This window comes from Bombus fervidus, chromosome 13, assembly GCF_041682495.2.
Source record: "Bombus fervidus isolate BK054 chromosome 13, iyBomFerv1, whole genome shotgun sequence".
NCBI classification, from domain to species: domain Eukaryota; kingdom Metazoa; phylum Arthropoda; class Insecta; order Hymenoptera; family Apidae; genus Bombus; species Bombus fervidus.
The window spans coordinates 7,348,656-7,368,950 of NC_091529.1; the positions used below are offsets into that span (position 1 = coordinate 7,348,656).

Sequence of the window (20,295 nt, forward strand, 5' to 3'; positions counted from 1 at the left end):
AAGCAGCTCGTAAACCAGAATAATTTGAAGACTTAAAAATAGGATAAGAATCGCAAGAAGTGGAGGAAAATCTCGCAACTTGCGAAAGATTTGAAGTACAATTGCATTTGTCAACAGGAATTCAGGTTGATTGAAACTGTAAATATAAAAGTGTCTTTAAAGCTTCGTTGAAAGACGAAGAATTGAAAGAACGTGAGTTTATCGAGTCAAATAAAAATCAAAATAAAAAATAGATAAAAAATCTCCAAGATCATAACTCTAGAACGAAAAAATGCAAAAATGGTTGCAACGTTCTCTCGGCATTCCGTTTCCTTTTAAGGCAGAAAATCGAGGCGACGTTAACGTTCATTAAAGCTCGGTCCGCCGATGCGTTACAGCCATCAAAGTAGCACGATCCTCGCTGGTATAATGTATCCATCGGTCGATTTGCATTTTAGTACGCAACAATGGCGCGTTTCCGTGGCCGCGTAACTCATCGTCGAGGCTACGTCGAGTGCGCGTTAAACCACCGTTAAACGTGTACCTGCTATTAAAGCGGCGACCAGCTGATCGTCCACGTTTTACGATTGTCAGGTGAGCAACAAAGGCCTGAAGATTATACAGACGGTCCATCCGGGCGGTTCGACGAGGTCGGCCGTGAAGCATTTAGTGCCAGGACACGCTGTACTCGCTGCGGTACAACGAGAGGACGTCGTCGCCGCCACTCTTCTGCTTCCAAATCCGGCCACCAATAATCCTGTCCACGTGCACGCCTACAGGTTACTATATACACGCTTTTAAGAATCATATTTTCAACCAGCTTGCATAATTAACCCTACTGCGATCCTCAAATTTTTATATTTCATTGTTGCTCGTTTTAGCAATTCAGGTGTTGCTCTATTCGTCAAGTATTCTTTAAGAAACAAAGAACCAAAACGACTCATGAAACAGAAGTAAAGATGAAGTAAGAGAATTGTAGAAAAATTGTGCAGCTCGCGAAATATTCAAAGTGCAATTCGCTCTGGTTTAATTAATATTTTAGAAGAACGTTTAGTACAAAATTGAAACGAGAAACCATACGGTAAAATTTTTTATCAGTGCTGACATACTTTTTAGTATCAACAAAATGTAATGAAAAAATGATTGAAAGGACGCAGCAGGGTTAAAATAATACTACAATGGAACTTCGTTTATTTGAACTTATTGAAGGATAAAAGTAGTCTGTACGATAGAAGTTCAATGATTGAAATAATTTTAGTATAAAATTCTCTGTCTGAAACAGTCCGAGTTCACTGGAGAATCAGTAGTTCATACAATAGAAGTTCAGATAATTATTGTAAATTCAACTACCATAAATTTAAATTGGACATTAAGTAAAAGATTAAGTCAGGCATCTTTTGAAATCGCTTACGCGTAATCCAATGAAAGCATTCGCAATAGGCGGTTCGGTCAAGTCAAACGAAGATCTGACCGTACCGTGACCGCCAGTCTGAATCAAGTTTGAATTTTCGTCCTAACGTACAGTTAATAACGGAATAAAACGATGAACCAGGGCGGCCCTGAGGCAGTAAAACAGTATTTTTCGACGCTCTCTTTTTCCCTCGTAGAGATCTTTGATATTTATTATCATAACTTACCACGAATCTCTAATTAAATAGAACCGCGAGAAACGACCAGTTCGCACAATTTGATCGCATTAGTACCAATTAACAGATAATTATCCGGCAAACGACCGCGTTACCGATTCCGTGAGATCGTTCGAAATGCGTTAATTTCCGGCCACAACCTCGTTAACTCGGCTAACCTAGCGCCAGTAAGTACGGTGAACGTAAAATGCCAACTTTTTGGAAAATGAAATAGATACTGATCGCGTACTCGCAATTAAATTGAGAAATTTATAAAATGTGGATTAAATCGATTTGGCTCGCGAGAGTCTTAGAAACTACACTCTGATAAAAAAAAAACTTCTGGCAGCCACTGTGACCATTTTGTTAGCTCAAGGCGTTCGCTAATTAACGATCTACGCGATTGTAACGGGTTACTAATAACGCTCAGAAGCCAATGTTCGCACATGCTAATCCCATTGGCGCTATAGAGGAACAGCCTTGCCATTGAAAACAAGATTACTGTATTTTTATCCCGTGAGAAGAGCTCGTTTCTTTTTTCTTTTCTTCTCTTCCATATGGTACAATGATTTCCTGATACGTAATGGAACCGCGGATTATACAACATCGCCATTGAATTCATGAATCGACTGTTTCGATCGAAACCAGGTAAATGGTTCATTCGGGAACGCGGCTCGTTTCGAGGCATGCGATCGTTCGTTGGCCGCGATTTCTTGCCGAGTTCATGGAAAATAATAAAAGGTCATCGATCGCGGAGACTATGGTTTCAATGGCGGTTGCTTAGAAATTAAAAGGCGACCTCTGCTCTGGTGTGAGAAATAGGAAAATAAGTCGATATTTGTCTTGATCACGAGGTTGAGCCTTCTAGTACTTTGGTTCTCGAACTTGTAGAATTGTAAGGAAATCGTGCAGTTTATAAAATCTTTCTTCGAATTTTAACAAAATTACCAAGTTGCTTTCTGTAGTACTTTGGTCTTTGAACTTGTAAAGTTTGAAAAAAGGTCATGAATTCTCTTTATCCTTCTTACCGATGTCTACTTGAAATAAATGAAAAATTCTGTTACTAGAAAATTGATGAAATCGCAAGTTAAAATAATTAGCTCTACGCGTGTATATTCAATAATAATCAGGTTATCCGAGTACCCACATAGGAGGTAAATATCAGATTCCTGCCAGAGTTTATCTACAAATTCAATTTACAACATTCATCTATCTAGATATTGCATTAGACTTTTGTAAAAACCTGTAAATTTATCGTTAAAAAGTAACTTTACATTTTTGTTGAAAATTATTTAATGCTTTTGGTCCGCATGTATTAAGATTTATATTATGTTTACATATTTATCATAAGCTTACATAGCTTACTCATATGAACGAGGAGGTGAATAGAATTTACACAACAATTTGATATGATGATTACATAAAACATTCAATTTACATAAAACACGCAATCAATGAAGATAACATCTCGGCGTGGCAAATACATAAAAATGAATATTTACGACAATAACCAGATTCTCTGCAAAACATCAATCTGCCTACCTATTAGGTCATAACTAGTCGTTAAGTATAAACAGACAGAAAAGAATGTTAATTTATAAATTAATGGCTATTGAATGACATTGAAAGCTTTTAGACACTGACACAAGTGTTGACAAAATTTGAGAAACTGAATTTAATTAAAAATTTGATTGCAATCCTAGTTAAATTAATAAGCTTTAAATTAATAAAAGAACTTTCCTCACATACGTTGTTCTTACGCGTGGATTTGATTCTTGTAACTTTAGATGCGACTCGGTTGAGACAGCGGAATTATTGGGTGGCCAGTTGAAAGCATTGGCATCACACACCGACAATTTGGCAAGGGTGAACTCGCTGGAAGGCAGAGCTCGTAGCAATTTAGGTAGCGACGGTAGGAGCACCAGAGAATCAGAGTCATCGGAGGGTAGTGGCGAACTTAGACACGATACCGTGCAAACTACCACGATATACGAGTCTTTGGCTGCGGAATTGCGTGCCAAACTGGGTAAATATTTCTTTAAAAGTAATTTCTACCATTAAATTATTTAAATTACAAAAATCTCTATTCGAACGACGAATACAATAGTGAATACATTTCTAAATTAGAACTTCATTTTATTAGACAAAAATACAATTATATTTGTGTCGTGAAATTTAACACTAGAACTAGCAGAGTGGTCAGAACGACCAATTCGTTATTTTTCATAGAAATTTTGTAAATCTACGCTACATTTCTAAAGATTTGTATGGTATTTTGTAAGATATATGAATAAAACATTATATTCTATAATACACATAATATACCTATAAATAGAAATTTTCTGTGCTGTGTGTTGAAATACCTTGAGGCACTACAGATATGAGAAAAGATACAAACATGGGTACAAGTAGGAATATCGATGACAGCTTGGTTAAAGCTGCTTGGTATGAGGGAGATGAGCGCGAGACACGGCTTATTCCTTTTCAGGCAGAGGCAACTCAGGGGACAATGACGTGGGTCCGATTTTGCTGCCTCCGCGGGATTACGATACGGTGCACCGACACCGGGGCAATCTGGCTGGAATAGAATTCAGGCGTTGTCTGAATCAAACGATCGTAGGCGGTAGTACTACGGTTGACAGAGGTGGCACGAGGAGCGCGGCGAGCAGCGGAATAGGCTCGGACAGCGCTGCTACACCTCCACCTTATCAGAGTCATCATCCTTTGGGCCCCAGACCCTCCAGACCTTCTAGAGATTCTTCCTCCGGTAAGTCAATCATGCCAGCTTCCATTCTTTTCTTTTTTTTCTTCTGAAATTCTTATTTTTATACGTCGACCGCCGTCAATACAAATTTTTATTCTTCTTGTTCCCTTCGAACTTTTATTCTCATTCTTTGACGTCCCAATACGAGCTTCCATTCTTATCGAATTTCGTCCCACGAAAAGTATTCGGAATTTTCCTCCGGTAAGAAGATTATACCATTCTTCTCGTTTTCTCTAACGGGAATTTCTATTTTTATATTTCGACTGCCAATAGAAGCTCTAACTCTTTTCGTTCCTGTCGAACTTTTATTTTTATTCTTCGACGTGCCAACACGAACTTTCATTCGTATCGTGCTCTTCTTTGCGGATTTCATTCCACGAAATGCACTCGGACTTACAGTGGATTTATCGTGGTGAATTTCCCTCCGACATTTTCCTCGTTTTCTCCTTCTCGGATTTCTATTTTTTTATTTCGTCTCCCAATAGAAGCTTCTATGCCATTTGTGTGCTCTGAATTTTTACTTTCATATTTTGACATCCTTTCCGAATTTCATTCCACGGAACTCATTCGAATTTCATTCCACGAAACTCATTCGAGTTTATCGTCGTGGATTTATCGCGGGACTCACGAGAATGATGTCACGCGAAACATCGAAACGGATTCCGTAACGAAACGCCAAGCTAAATAGCGCGAAAGAGGGGAAATTACGACAGCACGGAGGCGTTACGTTCTCGCGGCGATTCGATAGTCATGCTGAGCAAGTGTGAAATTTATTGTGAATGAAAAGCGCGAGTAAACTCGTTGTTCACCGTGACTTCACGGTGTCAGCGACACGTAGCCATTCAAACGAGTCTAGTTTACTTTGGTAAAACCTATCAAAGCAATAGTAGTGTTTTTTTTTGTAAATATTTGTATCGTTTTAATAAAAAGATCAACCCACACCGTGAGAATTGTTCTCCTCGAATTTTGGCCAATTTTTTAATCCGAGAAACCTGAAATTCCAATATTTTTTGATAATATTCAATGAGAAGAAGCTTTCACAGCCGTACACAATACCATCGTTCATTCCCTTGAATGAAAAGATTCAATAGCATCGTAAAGAAACAAGAATGCAAGAGCAATTACACACGATTGTCGTCTAACTGCCAAGTGGAAAGCGGTTGAAGTGTTTTCCTGGGAAATTAGGCGATCTTGCTGAACGCGCCATTACGCCCGCTAAACGATCGCGCGTACTGTTGGTTGATGCTGCACGAAAGTGAAAGTCTCCGCTTCTTGTTTTCCTGGTCCCGCTCGGGAAACGATCCCGTGATCCTTCTCCTTCACGAAAACTGATGAACCACGACGCAGTTGCTCTTCCGCGATATTAAATCCTGGAAGAAGTTCGTCATGCTTTTTACTAACTTTAATTACATATAAAGATTACAGGAAAAGGCATGATAAATGTATTTCTGTTATCGTTTTTCCTCGTAGTATCACATTATTATTAGAAAGGAACATTTTTACATACGATAGATAAAAATGAAACGAACCAGTTATACGAAGATATGGTTCATGTACAAGCAAAGACTGTAACTGTCGAAATAAACAATATTATATAATATTTTTTAAGTTAAGATTCAGATGAAAGAAATACGTCTTAGCCTCAAGACCAAATAATTTATCAGATAAAATGACGGAAATGATATTTGTGTACAGAAATGTTATTTCATGATACTAGGAGAGTAAACAATTTAGAAGAAAAATATTTGTACTTTCGATAAAAAAGTTTGGCTATTTACTGTTCTCTTTCTTATAACAATATCATTAATGTTCAATTAGATGGATTATAGCAAATCACAGACAAATGTGATATAATCGGATAATTCAGAGTAAATATAATCATCGTTTATTTCATATTCACCGTGTTAGAAGTTTATTCCAACCTTTTTTGTTACTTCCCGAAGAAAAAGAGACGTCGGTAAACTTCAAAGCTAAAAACCGAAGCTATAAAATTCTAAAAAAAACTTTCGTAAAACGTGGATGATACACGTAAAAAGTGAACTTTCTCTGAAATTTCGAGCGCAATGAAAGAAACGTGGTCGAACTTGAAATACGAAAAAAAAAAAGAGAAGCAACATTGCGTTGGAGATTCGTGACGATGACAAAAATTTGGACGCTTTCTACCGGGTTGAACAGGTGGCCGCGCGTGTACGTTCCGCCTCGAATCTTATCGGCGCTCGTAGAAAACCGGGCGGAAGGCGACCCGGTAACCCAGTTTCTCGTCGAGCTACGAAAAATCGTTTCTTCGTACGTTCCTCGTCGTCGTCGTCGTCGTCGTCGTCATCCCTCCTCGATTTTTCTCTCTTCGCGTCATTGCTCCTCGAGCTGAATGCAAACGCGCCTCTAATATCGCCAATCCTCTCGTCTGCTTTCACTTCGATCGCTCGACGACGATTCTCCTTCGGAATTTTATCCCGACGAATCGCTAAACGAATACGCCTTCGTCGAAGAAAGTTTCGATTTTCGAAACGTTTCTCGGAATTTTGCATTGTCCCGTCCTTCTCGATTTATTAACGCTTCCTACGCTCCTCGAATTTTTGTATTTCAATATTGCACTCGCTTTGGCGAATAAAAAGAATTCGTAATATTTCAAGACGCTTAACGTAGAATTGAAACAAGAAATCATAGTAAATCATAGTAAATTATGTAGTACCAATGAGATTTATATTTCGTCCAAACCGATAATACTTGTTATTAATATTTTTCTTTGTTAAAAAAATATAATTGATTCGAAGATGACCGAAGAAACGTAGCAGGATTAAGTTTGGAATGCAGTAGCGAGATTTCTCATTCATTTTTGTTGTAGTTTTTTAAGAGATAATTGTTTGTTATTTATGTCATTCGGCGATCTTTTGATAATAAAGGAGAGGGACTATTTAATAGCAGATTTGTACTTGTTTGAAATACCTGTCAGTAGAGTTTCAAAAATGTCGAAAAATCTGCCTATACAATCTACTTATACACCTACTTATGCAGGAATGGTCGGAAGAAGAATAACTGAAAATTGACAAAAAGCAAATTAACCCATCCGATTCTTGGACATCTTACATAAAACGAAAACGAGGTAAAAAGATTGGGATAATCAAAAACAAATGAAAGGTAATAAAGAGGAATGGCTGAAACTTGTCTGACCACATAGCGGCGCAAGCTACTTAAACCTGCTATTACCTGGCGGAACACTACCTATATTCAAAAACGTGATTCCTAAGAAAAAACAACGTCGCGTTGGTCGAAACGTGGCAAGTTCCCGCAGGTTGCCTTTAATCGGCGATAAAACAGGATTAAAGAGGGCCTCTCCACTCGCTCAGGGATTGAAACTTCAAAGTCAGTCGGCGGTCGTTGTTAAGGCGTGCCGCGTTCCCCATCTCACCGTGAAACACGTTTTTAACGGACGACTGACCTATATAACGAATAAACGAATAAATTTCGCGAACGAAGGAAGCCAATGAAAGAGAGAAGAAAAAAAAACACGAGAGAAAAAAAAAAAGAAAACAAGAAGAAGAAGAAGAAGAAGAAGACAGAGGAACCAGGTTGTTTTTGTGGTCGTGTGTCGGTGCTGACCGAGCTCCGTGTTTTAACTACGTGCACGAAGAGGACGTTGGTATTGGGCACCTGTTACAGTCGAAGGAATACCGTTAGGACGTCGTGTCAGCGGCAGGTACCAGCCTACGGGTACACGCATACATCTTCCCCGAGCTCCGCAGGCAGCCGCAACCGGGCAAAAATCGAGCTGCTTCGACACCAGGCCCTGATGTCCAGACGCCGCTACCGGAATCGCTACACGCGTTCCAGCCGGAGTGTATCTGTTCCGCTAATTCGACGTCTGTCGTCCGACTAGGGTTATCTCCTGAACACCTGCACTGTTGAGACAGTCGATGTGTTGTAAATTATGTTTGAGTCGGAGAGGACTTAGAAGAATGTTTGATCGATGACAGACAGGATTGGAATCATGAGTGTTAACTGGCAGATGCTTTTTTTTTTAGTTTGTTGCGTTAGATTGTTTTGATGGGCATTTGGAAATGGAGAGTGTCGAGGTTGAGGAGATTGGTATTTGAAACTTACGAAAAAAGTTACGAAGTTAATTTAGGCGGTTTGTAAGTGGATTTTCGATTATGTTACATTAGGAGGTTTCTAAATTGGATTTTAAATTAAGTTTTTTAGGAAGTTCCTCACTGGTGTTTCAATCAGATCTCTTCGGTAGATTTCTAAATAGCGTTTCTTCGATCACTGTCATTTGTCAGTCCTATCTATAGTATGTTAATGAAGCGTGTTTTATAATTTGAATTAAACGAATTCATTAAACGAAGTGTTTTAAATAGATTAGTTATATATTTATATAGCTCGTCGAATTGAATTGCTTCGATTGGAAATTAGAATGTACAGAATGAATGGTCTCTGACTTCAATCAATTTGAAAGGTTTTTTAATTGGTATTTCTGCGAGTCTACGAAACTAAATATTATCGAAGTGTGATTTTTAATTTGAATTAATTCAGCCAATTTGTATTAACGAGCGTGGAATTAAATCAACGAATACCCATAAATCCCAATTAGAAATTTTAATTCCGAGATACGAGACAGTCGTTCGTTATTCCTGTGCAATTTGCATTCTGCGGAGCTCGAATGACTAGAAAGAAATAAATTTCGAATATTATGGTTTGAAATCTGTCCAGGTGCAGTTGTTTTTTGGTCCCATGCAATTAAATCGCGAATGGATCGGAAGTCATTTGGCAGATTTACGACCTTAAAGCGAGCATACATCAGCTGCTTAGATAATTATGCGATTTTTCATTGAGCACCGATGTTTTCTAGCCGAACGTGCCACTGACCGACTAAAGCCGCTTTTCACCAACGTCAGTTTTTATGGACACTCGCTATTAATCTTTCCTGGATTTTCGGCTCCATTTAATCTTTTTACGACGACCTTAATACACACAGCCTTTTAATACTTTCTCTATGAGCTCGAAATCTTTACAAATCGTACTCGAAAAGTACGATTCGTGCTCTAGGGAATTGTCCCTAAAGCGTCGTTGGATTGTTAAACGCGGAAGTTTACTTTAAAACAAAATAGATTTGCGCCAGTAGTAGAAATCAAGATAACTTTATTAAGAACTATGTCATTATCTACACATCATTATGTACGCTGTCGACGAAGAAATTAATTTACATACATATACCGAGTCTTCTGTTAATTTAAAATAATGTTTATAATTTTCCTCGTTATTATATACAGTGGCGAATAAAAGGATATTTAAAATTGCTACACTATGAGCTCTAGTAACTTCTATGCCAAAAATTTATTACCATGTTGATAACAGTCATCTGCGTATTATATTCGTTCACTGCTCCTATTAAATGTAAATCCATTTCCTAAATTTTTCTTTATCCGTCACGGTGGATACTTGATGAAATAATTTCTTAAGACAACAGAATTCTCAATTCACTTCCTTCTTTAAATCTTTCACTTCTACGGGGCACACGGTGATCCCAAAAGTTTATCGCGGATGTGTTAAAATCAAAAGACGACAAAGAAGGAAACGTTGATGCCTGTCTAGGAAAATAGTTCGGCTCGTTATATCATTGGTGTTTTACGCGGCACGAAGGAACCCGTTTCGCAACAGGTGTCTCGGGGACACGGCTCGATCACGATTTCCACGTTCGTATCTCCATATAAGCGGCGCTTCTCGCTTGTTCGCGATCTGGCACACTTTGCTCACGATCCGCGATCACTGTATCGCTGTTTCTCGCGCGCTGATGCATCGCGCAAAACTATCCTGTGCTTGCCAGATTCCGACCGTCGATTAGGACGATTAATTTATCGCCACGTTCGGTAGCTACTTTATGCTCGAAGTGTTACTTCGTCGCGTGTACTTTTGATATAGACCTTAATGGATGATTGGTAGATCGCAGATTTTATGGCAGACTGAAAGGTGCAACATTGCAGAAAGTATAAAATATCTACTTAAATTCTTAATTTAAGATTGCTTGTAAAGTAGTAGACATAAAACTACACGGTCTAGCGATTGGTCTAATGAAAAATGGACTTTTCGTTTAAGTAATCATTGTTTGGGGTTTCTGATTGACTAATTGTATTTTTTGTGCAGGAAGTTAAGTAGAACATTTTTCCAAAGGGGTTTGTAGTTGGATAATCGTCCTTTATATAGGATATTTTGTCTAAAGAAACTTCTAATTATACAGTTAATTATATGTTAGAGTTATAAATTAGATTGCTGTAGAAATTTCAAGCATTAAAGAATAAGTTGCTTTCAGCGTTTAATTCATTTTATAAATTAATCATTTTACTCTTTCTTTTTAATCAGTCTTACCATTAGTGCTTAGTATGCTTTACAAATCGACAACATTTCCTATCCACTCAATTTCAATATAAAATCTAATCCCTTTTTTCTTTAAAGACAATCCACTTTCTCATTCAATTACTCATGAACACCAGAACGACCGAGAAAAAGCAATCAAGCCTATAGAACGCGTAAAACTATAGTTGAAACCTCTTCTCAGGATCCCAAGGATCGTCGATGATATTCAGAAGAATCTCAGGCTCTTTGCCTTTTAACTTTTACCTGGTGCGGCATTCGCGTCTGCACGGTGTATTGCGCAAAACGTTAGCTCTCGAAAGGCTGATTTCCATGAACGTTCGCCTTCTCGCGTCCTTTCTTATTTAACCTGTGTTCTGTTATGCCCTTTGATCATTTTCGACCGAATCGTACTTCTGTATCGTTAGACAGTTTCTTAAATTTAAGAAAACTACAAGAGAATTGTTATCGACACGCGTCAAATTTCTTCATTTAAAGTTTACACTAAAGATGTTTTTTTTTTAGATATTAACTATGCTACGATCCTCGAATTTTTACATATATATTTCAATCCTGCTTTCGTTTTAGCAAACAAAAAGAATTTGAAATGTCCTAAGAAGGTGTATGACATAAAATTGAAACAGAGAATCATTTCAATCACGTATATCCATAAGTCTTTTGTTATATTTCGTTCAAACTGAAGAGATTTTTTAACGTTAGAAAAATATAAGATTGAGTTGGATTGAGTTTTTTTTTGGTGAAAGTAAAGCGAGACAAAGATATAAAAAAAAGGTTAATAAACGTCATCGTGTATCGAAAGATAATGACGAGGATCGATATGAACGTGTACCAATCCACCGACTGTTGATGAATTCGCGTGCAAATCGACCTCGTGGGAGGTCACACACAACAGCGGAATAAAGTTCCGCATTCTCGGCCCACAGCCTGAGGCAGCTGTTAGCCTGCCTCCTCTTTCGGCCTCGTCTCGACGTCACACGTTGCCTTCGTGTCTTTTCCAGCTTCTTTTCAAACCTTCCTGACCTCTACGAACAGATCTGAGAAAGAGACACGCGTTGATCTTTTTCTTCTGTTTCTTCTCCCTTTTCTTGGCCAAGCGACAGGTTGCTTGATAAAAGAGAAATTGAGACTCTTACCGAGGACTCTCTCGATTCTTCTTCTTCTATCCTCGTGTTTTTAGCTGATCCATTGTTCAATCGTAGCTTTCTACTTTGTAGAACGAAGGATTCATGGCGGAGTGATTAATCCTTGAAACGATGTCAATCATTTTCTATAGCGATAGACTCATTTGAAACGCACCTGTACGATATAAGGGATATGTGCGTATAAGATACATCAAAAGGAGAAGAGCTTGTTCAATCACTATTATTATTCTCAGCTGTAATCATCATAATCCAGTAGCGTGTACAGTATAGTGTTGGTGAAATTTCAAAATGTTTGGTATAACGTATAATTCATTCCTAAAAATGTAATCTATATAAAAACTGTACAAGAATATAGTCTCTTTAATTTATTTACAAAATTATTATGTCCTGTGTATAGAAGATTGATTGTAAATAAGCTTGCTATATAAGAAAAAAGGAATGTTAATCATTTGTGATTTATTTCAGACGACGACTGGGGAGTGCCAGCAGAAGAGAATGATTATTTGCCAGAGACGGAAACGACTGGGACGAGTCTAACGCTGCCAAGATTACCGAGAAGTCCTGAAAGATTGCCCAGTCAAGTGAACAGAGGTGTTTCACCAAGTTGTAACAGAAGTCGTAGAGCACCAGAGTTTAGACAACGATCGCCTAGCCCTCAGTATCAACCGAGGATGAATCCTGGTGAAGTGACTAGCCCTAGAGAAAGATTCCAGGATGCTAAGGAGATGTTTCGAGCTATGGAGAGAGAGGCTATCTCTAGACCTGTCCTTTCAAGGCAGAGAGATGTTGACAGCCATCCTGCTCATAGGTATGGCTCTATTTTCGTGATCTTTCTTCTCTTCGCCACTTTCCTACACTTTATCTTCATTTTTTTATCTGCAGTCAAACCTTTGATCTTTACCTTCAATTAAATTTCATTAGTTAAATAGAGGAAATATGTAATGGAGCGTTAAAAAGTACAGATATTCTTCTTAATTAATATTATCAGTTAAAACCATTTCGTTTTATGCATGAATCGCTTAGAAATCAACCGAATCAATTGTCTTTTACACATTTCTTCGTTTGTGTACACAGTACATGTATTATTGGTGCTTGACCTTTGAAAAACAAGATTAATACATTTTCTCGATAAAGTTACTAAAATTAGTTTCTGCGTGGTTGACGTGCAAATCAGGAAGATTTACATTGGTTTGACAAGCGCTAAAGCTATCCATAACTAAAAAAAAAAGATGAAGAAAAAGACAGTGAAAAGACAGTTCTACTCCTTGTTATGAAATACAGATGACATAACCCAGATACCATCACTGAAATACATGTAATATCTTTATGCCTCTAAAACATTTTAAAATCATAAATACTTTTTTTTCTTAAAGACACTATTGATAGGGTGCTTGGAAATTAAGAAACACACGATGTATCACTAATAAAAAGTAAAAAGTCAAGGTACATATATATATATAGCGATCAGAATCAATTGGAAACAGCTTTCAGTACCACAAATGCCATTATGGCAAACGTGGATCTTAACGAGTTCGACGTATTCGTTTTCTAATCCAAAGAATCTGCACCGATTCCATTGTGAGGGACCGATTCGACCGGCCTCTTCTCATTTTCTCTCGTGCCCAGACCAGAAAGACTAGTTTTAAAAGGCCACGCGGTTGTCTTTGCTTTTTCCCCCGGTGGCATTCGTTTTGGGCCAGCAATCACCGGTGTCAATCTCAAGTAAAAGCTGCCCGACCAGCTGGAGAGCGATTCCAGAGCAAATAGCAGCTGAAAAGTCGACGATTGTCTCATAGATAACATATATCTATATGGGAGCTCGGTCCATTGATGCCAGCCAACGAACTTCTCATTCAGAGCACGAAGAATATATTTCAATGGTGTTGCTTGACTTCCTACTAACTTTATTTCTATGAAACTTATCGTTTCACTCGACGGCTATTCGAGTTAAATAGAAATAAAACGATTCAATTCTATCGAGGTTAAAGCATTAGCTTTCGAAAGGTTTGACATTAATTACTAGACTGCGGACTTTTTTTTGAAAATTTATGAGAGGTTTGTAAGTGTGAAAAATGAACAGAATGCAAATAACATATGAAATGTTTAATGTGGAGTATTTATCGTAATACTTTATAGGCGAAAGAAATTTCTGCTTAGGTTTTATTTCTTTCATTGAAGCTATAAAATATAGATAAATACTCGCAGTTTATTAAACGACTAGATTACGGATGTTTGCTCATCTATGGAAAATTCATAGGTGTAAACATTTGCAATGTACAGGTTGCTTGAAAGAATATGATATTTTCTATAAGTACATATTATACTATTTACTGGATGAAACAAATCACTGTTTATATTTCATAAAAATATGAATTTCAATAAATATCTGCAGTCTATTAATCATACAAACACACACACACATACATATATATATTTTGTATTAAGAAATTGTTGAAAATTGGATGTATTGGATAGTATGTTAATTTGGTTTCTAAGTGACTCATCTAGGATTCTATTTATTAGTTTGTAGTTTAAGTTCGTTGTAGGATGTTCAGGGAAATTGATGAACGTCCCTATCGATTTATTTCACAAGTGACTGCCAGAAGTAGCACATGGCAAGTGGAACAAATTCGGAAGTGGCACATAGTGATATAACTCTGTGAGCTCTTCCAAACGTGTCTAGAAAATTCCAGATACCTTGTCCATTTGATTTAAATAGACTCGATTACTTAGCCTCTGAACTTAATAGAATAGGCTAAAAATTCCCATCAATGTGGAAGTATTAAAACTTGCGAATGATCCTGATAAGCTCCACTTTTTATTAATTTGTTCATTTCATTACATAAATGTACAATTAATATTCAAGAAACAAATGTTTTATTCTCACAAGATCATTAGTCGCCACAGGAATAGCGAAAAATTCGTCCTCATTTCTCTGTACTTTTCAATTTGTGGAGATGATCAACATCATGACTTTGATTACGGATCAACAGATCCGTAGTGTCACGTGAAAATTTCCCTGCACGTTTGCTGCGTGTTTATGACACTGCTGAGTGTGTTGCGTGTCTGACTATGCGATCTGCATCTCCTTAGAATACCGAGTACAACCTGTTGCACGAATTCTACTTCCGATTCAATGAATACAGGTTCTGATTGCAATATAATTTGCTTTGAAGTCGGAGCTCCTGTATATTTTATATTGTTCATACGGAAAGCAAATAAGTAACAAGTTGCTAAGTCATGTTGTTAGAAAAATACTAACAGGTTAAAAGTGCAGTATTAATAAGAATGTTAAATTCCAATATCTATTACCTTGAAAATAAGAAAAATTAAATTTTCCTTGGATAAATTATTTACGATCACCGTATCTTTTGGAATCATGTTTAAATCAAACGTTTACGTACATATAAACATATATCGGTTTCCTTCAAGGAATTAAAAAAACAAAGAGTTTAAAAGATCTGTTATCGAAGAAGATAAAAGTAAACTTGGTAAGATCTACTTATGTTAATCATCATTTAATGTTTTCTGATATGTGACGAATTTTTCTATGTAATAGGGTCGAGTCAGCGAGGCAGAGCCACGAGGACCAATCTACTCGTCAGCATTCGGCGAGCAACAGTTCAACGACTGGCCACGAACACCTGATCAGACGGAATCATTCGGAGGTATCGGAACGAGAGAACGATATTTCTTACAGGGCCCGACCACGGCCGCGAACCCATCATTACGCGATGGAACGCCCACCGGAGCAAGAGGTCTCGAGGCCTCGGCCGAGAAGCTTCTACGAAAACTCAACCGTTGGTAGAGACTTCCGAGATCAAAGGAACGTCGCTGATCCGAGAGAAGTAAGGGTCATTGATTCCACGCCCTCCTCTTCGACCGTTCCTCGAGTTTCCTGCCACAAAAAATTCCTGAAACTCGTTATCGTCATCTCATCGTCAGAAATCATCTGGAATTATTTCCATAATATGTTTTGTATATGTTTTGTTTATAATATATGAAGATCATAGGGGATTGACATAATATGCAACATTTTTCGTTTCACATACGAAGATTATAGAAGAAGAATACGATAAGTTACATTCTTCTTTCTAAGATAAAAGAAGATTTTTAAATTCAATATGTTATCGTGTATGTTACCAAAATTATCTTTTTGTTTGATTAGATGCTGTAGGTACACATATCCCCTTCGTAATTTTAAAAATACTGCTTACTCTTAGTATTTTTATATTGGATCTAAGGGGTGGTATTCATTTTCAACTATGTCATACTATTCTTTGATCACAAAATGACGTTAAAATTAGAAAATCAACAAAATTATGTTTGTCATATTTTTCTCCTGCAATCTTCATATTCATATTTTCTAGATTCGATTTACAAATGTATTCCAAGATTCTCGGTTTTGCGACTGCATGATTCCAAGTGTCGTCTGAAACTTTCTTATTTGGGTTTGCACTTTCTATGACCACTAGTGGTGATCTTGCATGGAAATGCTAATTGCTTGTCCTGTGGATAAGGAGTTGCGTGATTTCTTGCTTCTTCTACTATGTCGTGTGCTTGTGAATTTTACTGCAAATAATGCTGCTCTCTAGTACAAGCCTATCTCGTAGCACTGTTTGTGCTTGTAGGGTGAAAAGAAAAACGTATTACTGTGAACTTCCATAGCGAAGAATGTCATTGCCAGTCACTCATTGACAAGTTGATGTCTTTTTTAAGAAACGTGTAGTATTATACTCCGTTAATCACTTTCAATTCTATATGTATTACTACATCTACGAGTTTCTACTTTATACCGACATTGAAGTATTCAGTGCTTTGTTTTATTAAATTCCAACATCTTATATTATATATTGTAGTAATCGTTACATTATTAACATCCAATTCTTCACAATCTGAGCTGTCAAGGTTCTCATTTTGCATTGAATTAAACCATTAACTTCTTCTATTTACCAATTACTTTTGTTATTGGAAAAGATCGAATTATGTTTTGCATTCCTACACAATGTGACATTATGTCATCAACCTGTTACTATTTGAACAATATTTTATCATCGATAAACGCATCATCTACCAATTACATCTGTTACATTTATGTATTCTGTGCATGCCTTATTACGTTGCACATTTTCATACCACTGAGTTTCACTACCACTTCTACAACATTTTCACTAGACTATAGTCGTATGTGTCTTCTATCAATTACGTCTCTTATATGTATGTATGTTATGCACGTCTATGATTATATTATACATTTCTACGTAACTGCACTTCACTACTACTTCTACAATATCTTCATTAAATTGTAGATGTACTCGTGCAACTTCTGCCAATTACATCTTTTACATTTATGCATGTCTGCTATTATACATCTTTACATAATTTACCCTTACGTCGTCGATGCTTAAACCTTTATTATCACTTCTACAATAGGCATGTTCATTAAATCATCAACTTGTTTAACTTTTACCAATTGTTTCTGTTACATTTACATATGCCTACTATCACTTTATATATTTCTACATAATTTAGCATTACATCGTCAATGTTTATACCTTTATCACATCCATAATAGGTATGTTCATTAAATCATCTCGTCTTGTTTCATTTTCGCCAATTATTTCTATTTCATAAAATTTTGTCGACAGGCTCGAGATTTCCGTGACCGTGCACACGTGCGAGAGATACGCGAGAAAGTGCGTGCCAGGGCAACCACGTACCAGGAACTCTCCGAACACGAGAGATACCCAGGTCTGGATCGCGACAGCGCCAGGCCACCCTTGGAAATTGTGCCCACACCGGGTCGATATCGACACAGCTACGCAGAGCCGCCTAGACTCGGTCTAGCAGCCCTTCATCCGTACTGAGTCGATTTGCTCGTTGTTAACTAATAAATTATTTAATTAATCGACCGTATCGTTATCGTACCATTCGCGGCTGTCCAGCGTCCTCGACGATTCTTCGTGAAGACGTTAAATGTAGTAATTACGGGGAGCAAATATAAACCTCATGACTATGATTTCATATTAGGATATTTTGTTGAGAATTTCTTTAGAAAACGTGATACGTTATAGAAAGATCTAGGTGTATTTTCGAAGCTTCTGTTCTTAAATAGCAACATTTTTTAGATTCCTCTGTTTAATTAATCCTTTCAGGAACAATTTTGTTCGCTCTATAGTATAGAAACTTGTTAAAAATAATTATAGATAGTAATTTAGATAAATATTTATCTCTGGAAATTTCATTTCACTAAATTGTGTTGATTGAAACATTTGTGTTGATTGAAACACATCTTTTGGAATGATTTTTTAAAGAAAGTACATCGCACCAAAATTTCAGATTAATTTTACAAACAAGTGCGTTTATCGTTTGTATTAATTAATAAGTTTCTAAAGTACGACGATGCTCGACATTTTTTGTTGGTATTGCATAGTGTGAAAGGGTTAATTGAAATCTGATAAATCTTCTCATAAATCTTATAAACCTTCCTAAATTTACAATTATTGTTGTTATGATGTTCACTGCCATATTGTATCTCTCTCAATTAACATCAGAATCGAAAGAGGAAAAGGAATAAAATTTATTCTTCTGAAATTATATTATAATGGCGAAGCTACACCTCTTGTGTGCTTTTCATTTCGATGGTTTCGTTTGCCTCAATTTTATACGATAGATTCAAGGAGGTCGTGGATTTTTCTATGGAAAAACGTCGATGGCCCTGAGCGATCGGGACGAACGGCGATCGAGCATTTATTATTCTCTCTTGAGCTCGTGCCGTTCGTCGCGACATGATCCTCGAAGTCGTGGGTCGTCTGTTGACCTTTGACTTCCGTGCACTATATTGTTATTCGCGCCGGATGCCAGACTAACGATAATGATAGGAACAAGTAACAAGCAGTAATATTGACAGTAACAGTAACAATAATAACGGTTAATAACAAATAAGGATTGTCGTTCTTTTCCTTCATCTCCTTCGTGCATCCTTCAGATCAGATCGTGGCTCTCATTTTGGAAAAATTTATTCCGAAAAATACTTATTTTATTTGTTACGATAGCAGTGCTTCAAAGGTAGTTTAGTGGCGGTTTCTTCTATGTTATTTCCTTCTATGATAATTTTATTAAGAATAGTTTCGCTTAAGATTAAATTCTAAATTAGATTTTTAAATTAAGAAACGCTACTTTCTTCTTTGACTTTTTTTGACTCTTTTAGTTTAAAGATAAAAATATTCGAATGTATTATAATTTATAAGAACGTGCATCGTCTAGACATAGTTTAGATCTTGGAAGATATAGTTTCAAAAATGGAAAAAGCAATTCTGAGAATAATTTAATGGTAGTTTCAGAATTAGAAACACTGTTTTGCTTTGAAAATAGAAAGGCGTGTTTGAATGTAATTTTTTCGAATGTGCAGCCTGTAAACCGATTTATGCCTTCGACTTTGAAAGTAGCTGATATGATAATCGCAACTAAATATTTATTAAATTAGCGATGTTTTGAAGACAGTTTAATAGGAGTTTTCGTGGTATTGCTTTGGTTTAATAGTAAAAGTGAGTATTTATTTATAATTTATAAGAATGGTAAAGGGGCAGTTTGTTTAATAATTCATGAGTCGACGCACTCAAGAGAAAAGTTTCCAAATATATATGGCAAGTAAATCTCAGAAGACCGTGAAATAAATGTTTCATGGAGATAGATTCGTCTCTGAGCAGCATAATGCGAACTGCAGTTGGATTTTTGTTTCCGTTTATCCTTTTATTGCCTTTATTACATTCTTTTTAGTATTATCTCTGAATAAATGCGTAATTAGAACGATTATCTTAATGTAATATTTTTAGACACGATACACTGTTGAAATCTCCTCCTTTTATCTTTCGATTTACAACTTTTTATTCATAGCTTGGATGATAATTAATTAGAAAGTATTTCCCGGTACCTATTTCAATTTTGTAATAATTAATTCGTGCACGAAATACTTCACGACACAGCGAATTATGGAAAGCAGATTGGCTTGAGAAAATGTGCGCACAATTATCTCCTTTGACGCCTCTGTTATTGCATTCTTTCACCGCAATTTATACCCTTTTCGTCTTAATATCTGCTGCGAAACAACCTGCATACCACGCGTTCCCCGAAATTCCTCGAAAGCGCAAATTTTACGTAAACGCACGTAATCTTCGCTAAATTTAGAAATTTCACAAATTTCTCTTCCTCTGAGATATGCATTATAAAACATCAAAAATAATCACAATTTCCCGTCTTCGCAAATTCTAACTAAATTCCAAAAATAACCATAATGAGTCCTTGACTCGTTCAATTTTCGTTATTAGATACTACATACCAAAAATCATCGTCACTTTTCTTCTCTCCAATTATTCAAGGAATAATCGTGATAAAATATCCATTGCAAGGTGCGCCG

At 36.8% G+C, this 20,295-nt stretch overlaps 1 protein-coding gene across 3 annotated transcripts in view; it reads left to right on the forward strand.

The window, feature by feature from the left end:
• LOC139993853 (uncharacterized) overlaps positions 1 to 17,791 on the forward strand; it is a 39,124-nt gene extending 21,333 nt beyond the window's left edge. For all 3 annotated transcript variants that reach the window (XM_072015953.1, XM_072015950.1, XM_072015952.1), the window contains 6 exons: positions 574 to 758; positions 3,392 to 3,630; positions 4,093 to 4,371; positions 12,345 to 12,687; positions 15,439 to 15,727; positions 17,528 to 17,791. In XM_072015953.1, the coding sequence (XP_071872054.1) occupies positions 574 to 758; positions 3,392 to 3,630; positions 4,093 to 4,371; positions 12,345 to 12,687; positions 15,439 to 15,727; positions 17,528 to 17,746 (1,554 nt within the window). In that variant the 3' untranslated portion in view covers positions 17,747 to 17,791. The remainder of the gene's footprint in view (positions 1 to 573; positions 759 to 3,391; positions 3,631 to 4,092; positions 4,372 to 12,344; positions 12,688 to 15,438; positions 15,728 to 17,527) is intronic.
• The last annotated feature ends 2,504 nt before the right edge of the window (positions 17,792 to 20,295 follow it).